Source organism: Canis lupus, chromosome 12 (assembly GCF_003254725.2).
Source record: "Canis lupus dingo isolate Sandy chromosome 12, ASM325472v2, whole genome shotgun sequence".
NCBI lineage: Eukaryota > Metazoa > Chordata > Mammalia > Carnivora > Canidae > Canis > Canis lupus.
In genome coordinates, this window is record NC_064254.1 from 49,024,029 (window position 1) to 49,040,762 (window position 16,734).

General features: G+C 40.9%; 1 protein-coding gene across 14 annotated transcripts in view; it reads left to right on the plus strand.

Annotated features, from left to right (window-relative positions):
- ANKRD6 (ankyrin repeat domain 6) overlaps positions 1-15,589 on the plus strand; it is a 197,863-nt gene extending 182,274 nt beyond the window's left edge. For 13 of the 14 annotated variants that reach the window (XM_025444491.3, XM_035697733.2, XM_025444490.3 and 10 more), the window contains 3 exons: positions 10,023-10,136; positions 10,861-10,987; positions 12,540-15,589. In XM_025444491.3, coding sequence (XP_025300276.1) covers positions 10,023-10,136; positions 10,861-10,987; positions 12,540-13,111 — 813 coding nt within the window. In that variant the 3' untranslated portion in view covers positions 13,112-15,589. Of the gene's footprint in view, positions 1-10,022; positions 10,137-10,860; positions 10,988-12,318; positions 12,498-12,539 lie in introns of those variants that run through there. The other variant, XM_035697738.2, reaches the window with a different exon arrangement.
- The last annotated feature ends 1,145 nt before the right edge of the window (positions 15,590-16,734 follow it).

Below are 16,734 nucleotides of genomic sequence, written 5' to 3' on the forward strand. Positions count from 1 at the left end.
AAAGAAAAACATTGAAATAGTGTAATGAATGCTTGTTTACCCTCCACCTAGATTCAACCAATTGTTAATATGGTTGCCACATTGGCTCTATGTGTTTCTCACACTTTTTTCTCTTGCTGAACTGTTTGAGATTTAGTTGGAGACTATCCTGATCTCTCACTTCTAAATACTTGAGAGCTCATCACCTGAGAATAAGGACTTTCCTCTTCATAATAGAATGCCATTATCAAATATAAGAAAATTAACAGTAATTGCATAATATTCCATCCATATTCAGATATTCTTAGTTCTTCTGAAGCATTTTTTCATAGTTGGTTTTTGTTTTCAATCTCAGCTCAGCATCTAGTGATTCTTTTGTGCATTCATGTTATGTCTCCTGTTTGTTTGTTTTTTTTAATCTACAATAGTCTGATTCCTTGTTCCAGCTTTTTTCTTTATTCCTGTGATACTAACTTTTTTAAAAGTCCAGGCCAGTTGTTACTATAGAGGATGTTCAGTGTTCTGGTTTGCCTGATAGTCTCTTCATGATGTTACTCAACTTGTTCCTTTGTCTGTATTTCTGTGAACTGAATGTTGTTAGGTCTAGAGCAGTGGGTCTCAGCGTGTCCTGCTTGTTACCAGTAGCATCAACATTATCTGCACAGTTGTGTGCGGGGTGGCAGGGAGATGCAAATTCTTGGGCCTCAGTCCAGATCTACTTAATTGCAAATAAACCTCTGGGAATGGGATCTAGTAATCATGTCTTAACAAGACTTCCAAGTGATGCTGATGCACCTCCGTTTGAGAAACCACTAGTGTCTAGATGCCTATTTAGGTTTGGGTTAAAAAATTTTTTGGCAAGAACATTTCATAGTTAATGGTGTAAACTTCAAATGGCATCACATCAGGAGGCATGTAATGATCAGATTTATTATTAATGAAACATCCTGACACTTGGCTAAGTTGGTAATCACCCTTTCTCTCCATCAAAGTTACATTTTCCCTTTGTAATAAGAAATGTATGGTGGATATAGACTTTTTTTTTAAGATTTTATTTGTTTATTTATGATAGACACAGAGAGAGAGACAGAGACAGAGACACAGGCAGAGACAGAGACACAGGCAGAGGGAGAACCAGGCTCCATGCAGGGAGCCTGACGTGGGACTCAATCCCGGGTCTCCAGGATCATGCCCTGGGCCGAAGGCAGGTGCTAAACCGCTGAGCCACCCAGGGATCCCCAGATATCGACTTTTATTTTTATTATTTTTGTTATTTATTTATTTTTTTGGATATAGACTTTTATTTATTTTTTTTTATTTCTTTAAATTTTTATTTATTTATGATAGTCACAGAGAGAGAGAGAGAGAGAGAGGCAAAGACACAGGCAGATGGAGAAGCAGGCTCCATGCACCGGGAGCCCGACGTGGGATTCGATCCCGGGTCTCCAGGATCGTGCCCTGGGCCAAAGGCAGGCGCCATACCGCTGTGCTACCCAGGGATCCTGGATATAGACTTTTAAATACAAAAAGTACTTTAAAAGTTTATAGGCTAACACATATTAATTGGGAAAAACATTCCACATTACAGAAATATGAAATATAGTGACACTTCCTGGAGATCCCCTCCATTCCTGGTTTGGTCTATTTTCCTGGAAAATAACTATAACTATAACTATAGTTGACACAGTTTAGTTTACATTAGTTTCAGGTATACAACATAATGATTTGACAAGCCACTGTTATGCCATGCTCACGACCCAGTGTAGTTATCTGTTACCTTTCACCCTCATGACCTATTCATTCCATAACTGGAGACCTGTACCTCCCACTCCCCTTCACTCATTTCACCTACCCCTTCTCTGGCAACTACCAGTTCTCTGTATTTATGGGTCTGTTTCTGCTTTTTTTTTTTTTTTTTATTTTAGATTCTACATAAGTGAAATCATATGGTATTCATCTCTGACTATTTCATTTAGTGTAATACCCTCTAGGTCCATCCATATTGTCACAAATGGCAAGATACTCTTTTTTATGGCTGAGCAATACTTCATTTGGGGTATGTGGGTGTGTGTGTACACCATATCTTTTTTTTTTTAAGATCTTATTTATTAGTACATGTGCATGCACGAGCAGGGGGAGAAAAGGGCCAGGCAGACTCCACCCTGAGCGTGAGCCTAACTCAGGGCTCAATTTCATGACCTGAGCCAAAAACAAGAGTCAGACTTTTAACCAACTGAGCCACCCAGGCGCCCCATACACTATGTTCTTTATCCATTCATCTCTCAGTGAATACTTGGGCTGCTTCCCTATGTTGACTATTGTAAATAATGCTGTAATAAACATAGAAGTGCATATGTCTTTCCAAGTTAGTGTTTTTGTTTTCTTCAGGTAAATACGCTGTAGTGGAATTACTGGGTCATATATGATAATATATGATATATGATAATATATCATATATATATGATAATATAATATTTTTAACTTCTTGAGGAACCTCCATACTGTTTTCCACAGTGGTTTTACCAACTTACATTTCCCACCAACAGTGCATGAGGGTTCCTTTTTCTACACATCCTAGCCAACACTTATTTCTTATGTTTTTGATACTAGCTCTTCTGACTGGCATGAGGGGATCGTCTCATTGTGTTTTTTTTTTCTCATTGTGGTTTTGATTTGTATTTCCCTGATTAATGATGTTGAATGTCTTTTATATGTCTGCCATCTGTCTTCTTTGGAAAAATGTCTATTCAGGTCCTTCCCCCATTTTTAAATCAAATTGTTTATTGTTGTAGAGGTTATTTATATATTTTGATTATTCCCCTTATTGGGCATATCACGTGTAGGTATCTTCTCTCATTCAGTAGGTTGCACTTTCATCTTGTTGATGGTTTCCTCAGTGTGCAAAAGCTTTTTATTTTGGCGTAATCCCAGTAGTTTATTTTTGCTCTTGTTTCTTTGCCTGAGGAGAGCTATCTAGAAAAATGTTTCTAAGGCCAATGGCAGAAAGATTACTCCCTCTATTTTCTTCTTCAAGTTTTATGGTTTTAGGCCTTCCATTTAAGTCTTTCATCCATTTTAAATTCATTTTTTGGTATGGTGTAAGAAAGTGGTCCAGTTTCATCCTTTTGCATGTAGCTGTCCAGTTTCCTCAGCACCATTTATTGAAGAGACTGTCCTGTCCCCCATATATTCCTGCCTCTTTTTTCATAGATTGACCATTTAGGTGTTCGTTTATTTCTGGGCTCTCTATCCTCTTCATTGATTTCTGTGTCTGTTTTTGTGCAAGTGCCATATTGTCTGGACTATTAGAGCTTTGTGGTATATCTTGAAATCCGGGATTTCATCCAGCTTTTTCTTTTTTTTTTTTTAAAGATTTTATTTTTATTTATTAATGAGAGAGAGAGGGAGAGAGAGAGAGAGAGAGGCAGAGACCCAGGCAGAGGGAGAAGCAGGCTCCATGCAGGGAGCCTGACATGGGACTCGATCCCGGGTCTCCAGGATCACGCCCTGGGCTGAAGGTGGCACTAAACCGCTGAGCCACCTGGGCTGCCCGCAGCTTTTTCTTTATAAGATTGCTTTGGCTATTCAGGGTCTTTTGTAGTTCTAGTCAAAAAAATTTTTAAGATTTTATTTATTTATTCATGAGAGACACACAGAGAGAGGCAGAGACACAGGCAGAGGGAGAAGCAGGCTCCTCACAGGGAGCCTGATGCGGGACTCGATCCCGGGACTGGGATCACGCCCTGAGCCAAAGGCAGATGCTCAACTGCTAAGCCGCCCAGGGGTCCCTCAAATTTTTAAATTATTCTAGTTCTGTGGAAAGAGCTATTGGGCTCTTTATAGAGATTGCATTGAATCTGTGAACTGCTTTGGCTATTGTGTACATTTTAACAATATTGAGTTTCCGATCCATGAGCATGGAATAACTTTCCAATTGTGTTTTCTTTAGTTCTTTAATCAGGGCTTTATATTTTCAGAGTGTAAGTCTTTCACCTTCCTGGTTAAGTTTATTCCTAGGTATTTTATTCTTTTTGGTGCAATTGTAAATGAAATTGTTTTCTTAATTTCTTTTCTGCTTCATTATTGTTATATAGAAATGTAACAGGTTTCTGTATATTAATTTTGTATCCTGCAACTTTACTGAATTCATGTATTCTGATAGTTTTGTGGCGGAGTCTTTAGGGTTTTTCTATATACAGTGTCATGTCATCTGCAAATAGTGACAGTTGTACTTCCTCCTTACCAATTGAGATGCCTTTTATTTCTTATCTGATAGCTGTGGCTAACACTTCTAGTACTAAGTCAAATAAAAGTGGTCAGAGTGGACCTCCTTGTCTTGTTCCTGATCTTATAAAAGAAGCTGTTTTTTACCATTGAATATGATGTAAGCTGTGGGTTTGTCATACACAACCTTTATTATGTTGAGGTTTATTCTCTGTAGACCCAGTTTGTTGAGACTTTTTATCATGAACTGTTGTTGAATTTTGTCAAATACTTTTTCTGCATCAATTGAAATGGTCATATAATTTTTATCCTTTATTTTGCTAAAGTAGTATATTGTATTGATTAATTTTTGTGGATATCGAACCATTCTTTTATCCCCAGAATTAAATCCCACTTGATTGTGGTGATTGATCCTCTTGAAGTATTGTTGGATGAAGTTTGCTAATATTCTGTTAAGGCTTTTTCCATTTATATCCATTACAGATATTGATCTGTAGTTTTGTCTTTTTTGAAGCATCTTTGTCTGGTTTTGGTCTCAGGTTAATGCTGGCCTTCTGGAGTGTATTTGGAAGCTTTCCTTCCTCTTCTATTTTTGGAATAGTTTGGGAAGGATTGGTATTAACTCTTGATTTTATTTGTAAATTTATTAGAGAAAGAGCAAGAGCAAGGGTGAGGAAGAGCACGCACGTGCATGAGCAGGGAGGAGGGGCAGAGGGAAGAGAGAAACAAACTCTCCTCTGAGCAGGGAGCCTGATATGAGACTTGATCCCAGGACCCTGAGATTACGACCTGATCAGATGCTTAACTAACTGAGCCACTCCCCATCCCAACTCTTCTTTAAATGTTTGGTGGAATTTACCTGTGAATGCTTTTGGTCCTGGACTTTTGTTTGTTGGGAGTTGATTACCAGTTCAGTTTCATTATTAGTAAATTTAGTAATTTTTCTATTTCTTCCTGATTCAGTTTTGGAAAACTGTATGTTTCTAGGAATTTACCTATTCCAGTTTGTTAATACATAATTTTTTGTAGTAGTTTCTTATAATTATTTGTATTTCTGTGATGTCAGTTGTTACTTCTCTTCTTTCACTTCTGATTTTATTTCAATCCCCCCCCCCCTTTTTTTTTTAAAGATTTTATTTATTCATGAGAGAGAGAGAGAGAGAGAGGCAGAGACACAGGCAGAGAGAGAAGCAGGCTCCATGCAGGGAGCCCAACTTGGGGCTGGATCCCGGGTCTCCAGGATCAGGCCCTGGGCTGAAGGCGGCGCTAAACCACTGAGCTGAGCCACCCAGGCTATCCGCCCCCACCCCCACCCCCTCTTTTTTTCCCTTGTTTCTGGCTAAAGGTTTATCAGTTTTCTTTTCAAAAAACTAGCTCTTGGTTTCACTGATCTTTTCTATTTTTATTTAGTCTCTGATTCATTTATTTCTTCTGATGCTATTTTCTTCCAACTTTGGACTTTTTCTTCTTGTAGTTCCTTAAGGTATAAGGTTGGATTGTTTTGAGATTTTGTTTGTTTCTTGAGGTAGGCCCATATTACCTAAATTCCTCTCTTAGAACTGCTTTCTCCACATCCCAGAGATTTTGGACTATTGTTTTCATTTTCATTTGTCTCCTTTTTTTCTTGGTTGATCCACTGGTTGCTTAGTAGCAGGCTGTTTAACTCTATGTGTTTATGCTTTTCCCAGTTATTTTTCTTGTCATTGATTTCTAATTTCATACCTTTGTGGTCAGAAAATGTGCTTTATAGGATTTTAGTCATCTTACATTTTATTTTCATTTTGTTCAGAACTCTCTGTGCTTCTTGAACCCAGATGTCTGTGTCCTTCCCCAGCTAAAGGGAGTTTTCAGCTCTCCCTTCAAATAAGTTTTCTGTTCTCTTTTCCCTCTCCCCTCCTTCTGGGATTCCTATAATGCAAATGTTTGTTTGCAGTTGTCAGATCTCTTAGGCTATCATTATTTTTTTTAATTCTTTTTTTTTTCTTCTTATTGATCAATTTGGGTGCTCTCCATTACCTCATCTTCCAGATTCCAGACCCATTCTTCATCCTCTATTCTGTTGATTTCTTCTATTGTTTTTTTCTTTTTGAGTTACTATATTCTTCAACTCTGATTGGTTCTTTTTATATTTTCTGTCTCTTCCTTGAAATTCTGAGTTCTTCCCCTTCTCTGCAGCTGGTGAGCATCTTTAAGACCATTACTTTGAACTCTTATTAGGTAAATTAGTTATTTGTTTCATTTAGTTCTTTTTTCTGAAGTTTTGTCTTGTTCTCTTGTTTGAAGCCTATTCCTTCGTCTTATTTTGCTTGACTTTCTAAGCTTGTTTCTACGAATTAAGCAGAACAACTTGAAGGAACATTCTTGTGTCTGGTCATCCCCTGTTAGAGTGTGTATGCTTGGGGACTTTGGCTGGCTGGTAGAACTGTGGCTGCTGTGGCCTAGGGGTCCCCAGACTCTCTGCACTGGGCCTGTATCAGAGGATGACCTGAGCTGGAGTGGGTGAGTTTGGGGCAGCGCTGGGGCCCTCTGTGCCAGAGGCCTCCGCAGAGGTGAAGTGGGTGCACGCTGATGTGTTCTGAGGTGCTCTGCACAGGGTGCACCCCAGCGCATTGTCTAGAGCCAAAGGGGACTCTGCGTTGAGTGTGCCCTGGCAAGTCATTTGGTGTTGAAGTGACATGGGCCTGGAGCGTTCGAGACACTTTGCACCCATGTCAGTGAGCACTGACCGAAGGTATTCAAGTGTGTACCACGCCCAGGCTGCCTTGGCAGGGCAAAGAGGCCCAGTATGGGTTAGGGCAGGGCTCATTGAGGTGACAGGATGGTGGTGGAGCCCAGGCCCTGCTCCCATCTGTGGCATCAAGCTGGGGAGGAAGAGAGACCATGGTGCTCGCTAGCCCTTCTGACCTGGGGAGAGTTCAGTGGCTCCCTTGATATTTGGCAGGGTTCTAGGGCTGGATCCTTTGTACTCTAGTTGCCCTTTTATATCCTGGCTCTTCTGTACACTAGGGCAGACAACTCTTCCCACATGCCCTCAGTTCTATCTCCACTACAGTTCACAGTGTTGGGGGTGGGGGTTCCCTTTGCTACTGTGGCTCTGTCTTCCTTGCTGTTCTCTATATGGTTTATTGTTTGTGGTGCAGATACTGCTCAGTCATCCCCCAGGTCTTTAGGAGGAATTGCTCTATAAATAAGTATAGATTTGGTGTGTCTGTGTAGGAGATTACAAGGTTTTCCTGCCTCACCATCGTGGACCCAAAGATCCCTTGTCATCTTTGTAGCTTATGTCTAAATTTAGTATTGTTTTAGACAACTGAGTTTCAGTGTGCTACTTAGTGGCAATGTACTCTTCTGTATATAAAGCTACGCATAAAAAAATAAATAAAGCTACACATAAATTTGTTTTTATCTAGTACATGGTTTATTTTATTTTTGCTTCCAGTATAGTTAACACACAGTGTTATATTTCAGCTACAATATAGTGATTCAACAATTTCATACATCATCCAGTGCTCCTCCCAACAAGTTCATTCCTTAATCCCCATCACCTAGTTCGCCCATTCCCCCCACCCACTGCCCTAAATTACACCTTAGGTTACCCTAATACTAGATCTGTGTTGGCTCAAGTTGTAGATTTACTGTGTGTTCCATCTCTTCAACACCTTAGGACTTTCACTAATGAGAGAAAGAAGCCTTGACTACACACACATGGTCAGGGATTATGCAAAGCTAGAGTTTGATGAATACTAGGTGAGACCTTAAGTTACATATTTTTGCTTCCAGCTTTTTTCACCTAATTTGACATCCTGAGCACTTTCCCGTGTCCTTTGCTTCACAATATTCTAGCATATTAATACAACAGCTTATTTAACCATTCCTTTTTGTTAGACTTTAAAGTCACTTATAGGGGATCCCTGGGTGGCTCAGCGGTTTAGCGCCTGCCTTTGGCCCAGGGCGCCATCCTGGAGTCCCGGGATGGAGTCCCACGTGTCCTTCTCCTGTGTCTCTGCCTCTCTCTCTCTCTCTCTCTCTCTCTCTCTGTGTCTATCACGAATAAATAAATAAATAAATCTTTAAAAAAAAATAAAGTCACTTATAGCTCCTCACTCTTATAAGTAATACTATGATGAACATTTATGTGCATAAATGTTTGCTTTTCAAGTTATTTGCTCAGAGTTAGGATAATTGGGTTCAAAGTGTAAGAATAATGTTATTCATGAGAGACACAGAGACAGAGGTGGAGACTGAGGCAGAGAGAGAAGCGGGCTTCCTGCGGGGAGCCTGATGTAGAACTTGATCCCAGGATCTGGGAATCATGATCTGAGCCAAAGGCAAACACTCAACCACTGAGCCTCCCAGGTGCCCCAGGTTGTACACATTTATATCCAACAGTCAGATAGGATATAAATTGAGTCTCTGTCACAAATCTTTGCCATCATTAATGTTACCATTTTTTAAGTTTTTGCCAAATTAAGGATGATCTTTTTTTTTAAGGATGATCTTTAATTCTTATTTCCTTGTTTGTTGGTGAAGTACAACATTTTAGGTTTATTTGCTATTTTTACTAATGGAAAGCCTGTTTAAGAAATCTTTCCTATTGCCCTAATATATTAGTTAAGACTGTTTTACAAATAAAAGCCACTTCAACTAGCCTAAGCCCAGAGAGAAGTATATTAGATAAATGGTGGACCTTCTCAAGGACCTCACTTCGGTTCAAGAAGGGTGACAGATGGGGGTGGAGACTCTTAGTCCTCATCCCTAATCACAGGTAAAGGACTCTGTTGTGGCATGAGTCCGGTGCTCATGCCTGAATCAATCAGCCATGCCCTGGAACAAAGCTGTGTATCAACATGGGTTGCTCTTGAGAGAGGATAAGGAGGTAAGGGAGGAGGCCAATCCTAGAAAACAGGAGAGCGGTTCACAGAAAAACACGAGGGATGAAGAAACAGAACACAGGTGCTTACCACATCTCCAGAACTGCTGCTGCATTTTTTTCTTTTGAACATCCTGTGTGTCCCTGACAGGAGGAGAACTCACCGGAATGATTCACTTCTCCAGAATGATTCTTCTTTTTGTTTGTGTTTTGTCCATCTGAGTGTGGAACATCATGCTTGTCCCACCCAGGAGAGGAGCTCAGCAGTGAGCCCCTGTGGGCCGGTCCGTAGTAGCAATGTTCCTTTCCCTTGTTTGAACCTTGTCAGTGCAGTGAAAGTATGGCTTTCCTGGCTGTTAGGGCCCTGGGGCAAATGTCAAGATGATGGGGGACCCAGGAGGACATCATTAAGAAGGGGCAGCCATTCATTCTCTGAAACACTTTCTCTGAACTCCCTCCCTACCTTTCTTCACACTTGTTTTGATTACTAACACTGGATAAAAGCCCTGAGCAATTCAGCTGCTTTCACTACCTCACAGGCAGTCACTAACATTTAAGTGAAGGGTGTTAAAAATTGAAAGGGTAATTAAAATCATGTATAGCTCCAAACATTTAGATATAGTTTTCCCTTTCAGTGATAGTCTTGGAAATAATGTTCTGAGACCTACAAAAATACCCCTGTGTACAAGGTCTGCATTGGCTCAAGTTGTAGATTTATTGTGTTTCATCTCTTCAATCCCTTAGGACATCCACAATGAGAAAACGAAGCCTTGACTACACAGAAACATGCTCAGGGATTGGAAAAAACTAGAGTCCAATGAATACTAGATGAAACTAGATGAAAAGAGAAGTTGAGGCTTGCTTCTATTCTTTCTGGCCCCTGCTTGGTCTCGCAGAGCCCCATCCTTAGATCATCTCAGTCCTATGCTCTTTGCCCCTTGACTTCTAGATGCGTGTTCTGGACAAGCTGATGGTTGAGCGGCTCTCAGCAGAAAGGACGGAGTGCCTGAACCGCCTGCAGCAGCACTCAGACGCAGAGAAGCACGAGGGAGAGAAACGACAGGTGAGAACCAGGATCTCTTCTTACCTGGGTACTGACTACACATCTCCACTGAGTTAAGACTCAGATCCATCCCCACTGAGTTAAGACGCAGATCCATCACTGAATACCCTGAGGCCAAGAACCCAGAAAAGCATTTGTGTCATGTACCATATCCTTTTTATAACTCTGAAATGAAGATAGAACATGTAGTTCAGTTCATTTGTTGTTGAATATTCTGGTAATAGATGGAGACTGAACCGTTTAAAAAACACGTTGGGGAAAATGTGGTCTCTGCTTTGGATCACTTCTATGCGTTGTGCATTTGTTGGGCACTGTTCTGCTGTGAGCCAGCTTTGGTTCCTGCCCCTGGGGAGTCTGTCTACCTCAGACAATAGACATAAATGAGTACTTGTTGAGTGTACAAGAGTTCATGCTCCTAGGAAGCCAGAAATTCTTGATTTGTAAGATTCGGGAAGCATTGGGTGTTCAAGGTGTCCCTTGCCCTAAGTCATTCAAAGATTATTGAAACGATTGGGTTTGGTGCCAGGTGAATTCCGGTCTACAGAGGGCAAGCGAGCAGAGACGGCTGTGTGGCTTTTGGGAGGGCGAGGTAATCCACAACTTCTAGGCTTGTCAAGATGATATCTTGAACAATCGTAACTGAAAAGTCTAATCTTGATGCTGTAATTCATATACCACATGTCAGATTCACCTGATCATTTATGTGGTTTTTTTTTTTTAATAGATGTCATTAGTGGATGAATTAAAAACCTGGTGCATGTTAAAGATTCAGAATCTGGAGCTGAAGCTTTCTGGAGATTCTAGGGCCTCTAGGACCAAATCCACACCATCTACTTGCGAGTCCTCTACAGGTAACACATGTGCGATGAGAGCCATTCCATCCAAAGGTGGTAAAACCCCCAGATATTGTTCTCAGCTACATCCAGAGGCATCCCATAGTATAGGGCTGTGGAAAACACTGGATTGTAAACTCTGTAGGTTCAAGGAGTTATTTTGCTTACTGCTGTACATTCTGTTCCTATAAGGTAATAAAGCGCTCCCATTTAAGTATTCAAACATTTGAATGAAGGAATAAAAGAATTGGTGACTGGTGATAGCAGTGTTTCAGGTATGTCTGTGGTGTCAGAGTGGGCCCCAAAGATGAAGAGTGATGAATGAACATCTGTCTCCTCAGCAGGGCTCTTGCCCTGGCCCTTGTGTTTCTCTCTCTCTCTTTTTTTTTAAGATTTTATTTATTTATTCATGAGAGAGAAAGACAGAGAGAGAGAGAGAGAGGCAGAGACACAGGCAGAGGGAGAAGCATGCTCCATGCAGGGAGCCTGATGCGGGACTCGATCCCGGGTCTCCAAGATCACTCCCTGGGCTGAAGGTGGTGCTAAACCGCTGAGCCATTGGGGCTGCCCTCCTTTCTTCCCCTTGATCAGCCTTTTACCTTTGTCCAACTGTGTAAAACCTCCATAAATAGCAGGTCATATAATGAAGCTGTCCCCGGTGCTAGATAAAGAGATCTTTCAACCAAAGTGTCTTTTCATTAGCCTACAGTAATTATACTCAATGGTAATTTTGAGGACATTTAGAGCCTTTGTAACTAGGCCTCTGTGAGGAATTTTTTTTTTTTTTTTTTATTTATGATAGTCACACAGAGAGAGAGAAAGGGGCAGAGACATAGGCAGAGGGAGAAGCAGGTTCCATGCACCCGGAGCCCGATGTGGGATTCGATCCCGGGTCTCCAGGATCGTGCCCTGGGCCAAAGGCAGGCGCCAAACTGCTGCGCCACCCAGGGATCCCATGTGAGGAATTTTGATATGTCGAATGCATTGTATTATTATAAACCACTTCTGGGACTGTGGTTTTATTTTTTGTGCCTGGGACATTGGGGAGATCCTGGGCACCTTGTTTGTGATAGGTCTAGTTAAAGAGCTTGGCTGGAGCTCTGAGTATAGAGGATTTGACCACCTCTCCAAATTGGAGCTTGGCTCAAGGACTAGTAACTGGCGCCATGGCCTGGGAAAGGCCCATCAATTAGGGGAGGGGCATATTCATTCTCTTCAATACATGCCCAGTCATTCTGCAGGCAGTTGACGAGCTGGGTCATCCTTAGCAATCCAAAATGGTACCCAGAGCTTTCTAAGGTAAATTGAAACTGGCTAAAAGAAAGGCCAGCAACTTTTTTTTGGCTTAGATGCTGCCAGCGTGGTTAACAAGGTTATTCATGAAAGCCCTGACAAGCCAAAATGGTCATCAGGGGTAAGTGGTAGGGGAGTACACATGGTGGTTGGCAGTTGGGTTGCTTGGGTGGTTGGGTGGTAGCTGATGGTTTAAAGGATTACCAGGACTCTGTGAAATGCCAACCCAGAGCCACATGACTGTGTGAATGTGGTTTTATTTTCCTTCTGAAACTAGGTATGGATCAATCAGTGGTCACTGCAGGTCCAGTAGCAGCTTCTGACAGTTCTCCTCAGGTGGTTAGGCCCAAGGAAAAGGCCTTCAGCTCCACTGTTCCCCACAGACTCCAGCAGGAGCTGTCTTCCTCAGACTGCACAGGCTCCCGACTGAGGAACGTCAAGGTACAGACAGCCTTGGTACCCTTGAAAGAAGCAACCAAATGTGATCAGCAGGCTGGGCCCTGTGTTGACAGAGGCACCCAAACCAAGAAGTCTGGGAAAAGTGGGCAGACGAGGCACCGGACTCAGCAGCCGGCACCCAGTAACACCTGTGGGCCGCCTCCACCAGCAGCAGGGAGTGAGCAGACTGCCCCTCATGTTCGAGACACCTCCCAGGCTCTGGAGATTACTCAGTATTTTTTTGAGGCTGTTTCTACCCAGATGGAAAAGTGGTATGAAAGGAAGATTGAAGAAGCTCGAAGCCAAGCCAGTCAGAAAGCCCAGCAAGACAAGGCCACCCTGAAGGAACATATTAAAAGTTTAGAAGAAGAACTTGCTAAACTACGGACGAAGGTGCAGAAGGAAAATTAGGACCTGGGAAGTAGCACAAGAAGGGATTCTTGAGGATTGCTGGTTTTGAGACTGCGGGATAGCTATACCCAACGTGTCATTTATGCACACAGCTGACTTGCCTTTAAAAAAAAAAAAATCCAAAAAACAAAAACAGATTTCTGAAATGTGCCAGAAACATGCTTCCTATGCCCTGAAGTTATGAGACCTCAACAATGAGCCTGAAACCAGGGAACACTGGCTTAGTTTCAGGTTTCATTACAAACTCCTAACCTCAGTCCAGGTTCCTCATCTGAGGTTCAAAAGTTCAGATTAAGTAAGCCACACTAAGAAACTGAATGATGTGTAAAGCCTGAGGCCTAAAATTTAGGATGTATATAATAATATAAATCAAAAGGAAGAAGAAAAATTAATCCCTTGTAAGCTCCAGTGGTCATTAGTGTGGTGCATACCTGCTGTGCCCAGACAAGAGCATCTTTCTGTAAGAGATGTAGCTGAGATGTGCTCAGTCGGCTCTGTCAAATTCCTACTTCTTGAAGTGCTGACCTTTTAACCAGATGAAAACTTATCAAACAGATTTTGAGAAAAAGATTTTCCTGATGTCACTAGAGCCAGTATATCTTAAAATATTTTGCAAAGTCAGAGGGTACTGAAAATAATGAGCAATTGACTGATAGCCCTGGGAGTATTTGTTAATAAACTCAAATGAGAAAGGTTCAAATCCTTTGGTCATTTTTTTCTGTATTTCCACCCAAAATGCGGAAATACTACAATTAACTAATTGTACCGATTTTAAAGATTAATGGAAAAACATTCACCTAACAATTACCTGAAACTTCTATCCATATCCACATCCATAATACACAACAGTTATCCAAGAGAACCTTTCTAAATTTGAGCTTTATTGGTTTACATTTTATAAAGAAGTAAGGCCATTTCTTGAAAATATTTCACTTCTCATCGTCTCTTGTCAGTGAAGAGCCTCAAAAGTTTCCCACTGCTTTGCACTGATTATGTCAAGGTAAAATAATTCAGTAACTTGATCTAGACCCCACTGTTCTCAGCTTCGCAGAGCCCCAAGGATTTTACTGTACTCTCATCCTAAAGTTGTAAAAGTAGCTTGGTTATGTTGAAATTTTGGAATTATCTTCTATGCTTTGTGTCCCTTGGTATGTGGGACTGTATTCATCTCATGGTTCCATGTATGCACAGAAATCTCAATTCTGTTTCCATCAACACAGGAACTCAGTAACTATTGTCTCTAACATTGAATAAAATGTTGCTCATTGAGCCAAAGAGAAAATGATTTCCTGACATGGGAACACCCAGAAAAACACAGTATGTTTATAGTCCTTTTGTTTTTGCCTATCAAGCTCACGGTTGTTTAATAGTGATGATCTATGGATATAGATGGACATTCCTAACAAATCTAGATCTAGATCTAGGTCACCATTACACAACCTGGATGGGGAATCCATTGAATGTTCTATCGAGTTGATGTTCACGGCTGCGAGCTTGTCTCGTTCCTCAGCTACCGTTAAGAACGTTTTATTCTCCCCCGGAGGCTCCTGTTGCAGTGCTGCACGTAGAGGTGCCTTCCTCTCCTCATCCCCCTCTGCGTTCCTGATGCAGGCACTGCAGAGTTAGATGGTACTTAGTTGCCCAGCTCCACTAATCAGGCATCAGGGACATCTTTGGAATCCTTCCTCAGTACCCATCAGTTTCTTGAGAACTGCCTGATACTTAAAGACATGAAATCCTGAGATAGTAAGTTGTAGTCTAAGCAGGAGTTCTTTTCACCTACCAAATCTGTTATCCCAAGGAATATCCTTGTTGAGAAATGCTGAAAACAAATTTTAACTAGACCATAGAGTGCTTTGGAAGGAAGGATTTTGATTATATAACCTCTACCCCTTTTGAGTAGGCAGCTTCTCATTGTGAACTGGGTATTTTTGTCCAAGTAACAGGGAAGAGACTAGGGAAGAATGAGAAGAGTCAAAGCCACCCAGTCTGGCTGATTACCTGGATCCTTCTCTAATGGAAAGGAAAACCAGCAGAGAGGCAAGGAAACAGGGTCAGTCAGCATCCTAACCCAAGCTGGTGGCAGCATCCCAAGACCAATACCTTTTTAATTTCAAAGACAGGGTTTTTGTTCTTTAGTTCTGTCAAAAATTCAACTTTGGGTTTGATAGGTATCTTTCCTTATTTTTCCCTTGTGCTATCTGCGAAAATGAGCGAATGTCACAATAGTACTTTTCCAAAGAAGCAAAATTATTAATTTATAGTCTCTCGCGTGGGTTGTGTTTGAAAGTGAAATTGGAAATCTCAATAGTTATAAAATGATGTAAAATACAGACTGTCTAACACTACAGTGGGGCTTTTGTTACTGAATTATTGCATTGAATAAAGTAAATATCTGTGGTTAGATTGAATATAGTTCTAAGCTTACTTTTGACTTTGGGAGCCCAAAATAAAGTAAGTGATGTTTTCATGTTTAAATCTTTTTTTTTTTTTTTTTCAGCCAAGCGCTGATACTTAGAGGTATGTTGTCTTCTATTCAGTACTTTTATTACCTTGAATTTGTCTCTTCCAAACATCAAACCATGGTTCTCAACATTATGGATATTAAAATCCTTATTTAGAAATGAAAGTGTGAATATTTAGTGTACATTTTCATTTGTGTGGTTGACCAAATTTATGGTTCCCAGAAAGAGTGCCTTCACCTAGCCACACTTTACCTTGTTTTGATAGAAGAGTGACTTCTGGTAAATGCATCCGCTTTAAAGTAGTGATCAGATGCACTGCATGAAAAATAAATTTTTCAAGAGCCCATAATATGGAAATATTTCTCAGTGCAAGCTTGTTTTGTTTAAAATGTTGACCTTTTAGGGATCCCTGGGTGGCGCAGCGGTTTGGCGCCTGCCTTTGGCCCAGGGCGCGATCCTGGAGACCCGGGATCGAATCCCACGTTGGGCTCCCGGTGCATGGAGCCTGCTTCTCCCTCTGCCTGTGTCTCTGCCTCTCTCTCTCTCTCTCTCTCTGTGACTATCATAAATAAATAAAAATTTAAAAAAAAAAGTTGACCTTTTAGAAAATAGCAGAGAACAAAACCTCACTTATAATTGTAAGCAGGCGAAATAACATTTCCTAACAAATTGTTCATAAAAACTAAATACATTTCTTCCTGTGATATAAAAGCCAAATCAATTAGGATTTAAAAGACAAAATCAGTGACCTTTTAGAATTCTTATAAATAAGAGAAATTAAAATTGTTTCCGTTGATTTCAAAGGGAAACATTCTTCTCTAATATTGTCAAAATATGACAATTGTGCATATATTAAATCCATGAGACACATAATCGAGAAGCAGCAGAGATATTCCTGATGGAAAACAGTGTGGGTAAAAAGCAATTTCCTCTTAGTAAACAAAAATAGCAAACTTAATCCTGATAGAATTTCTCAGATGTCTGACTGAAGGAAGGAAATAGGCTGTGGCAATTTCTAGTTTGGCACAAAGTGATGATTTGCTTTTGATCCGGCTCGGACTTGCTCTACATAATCCCGGGTTTTTTCCACATGGATGTGAGCTGTTACCTTCTGTTGTTTAACTAGCATTTTTCCTCCAAACAAGAGACAATTTAGGT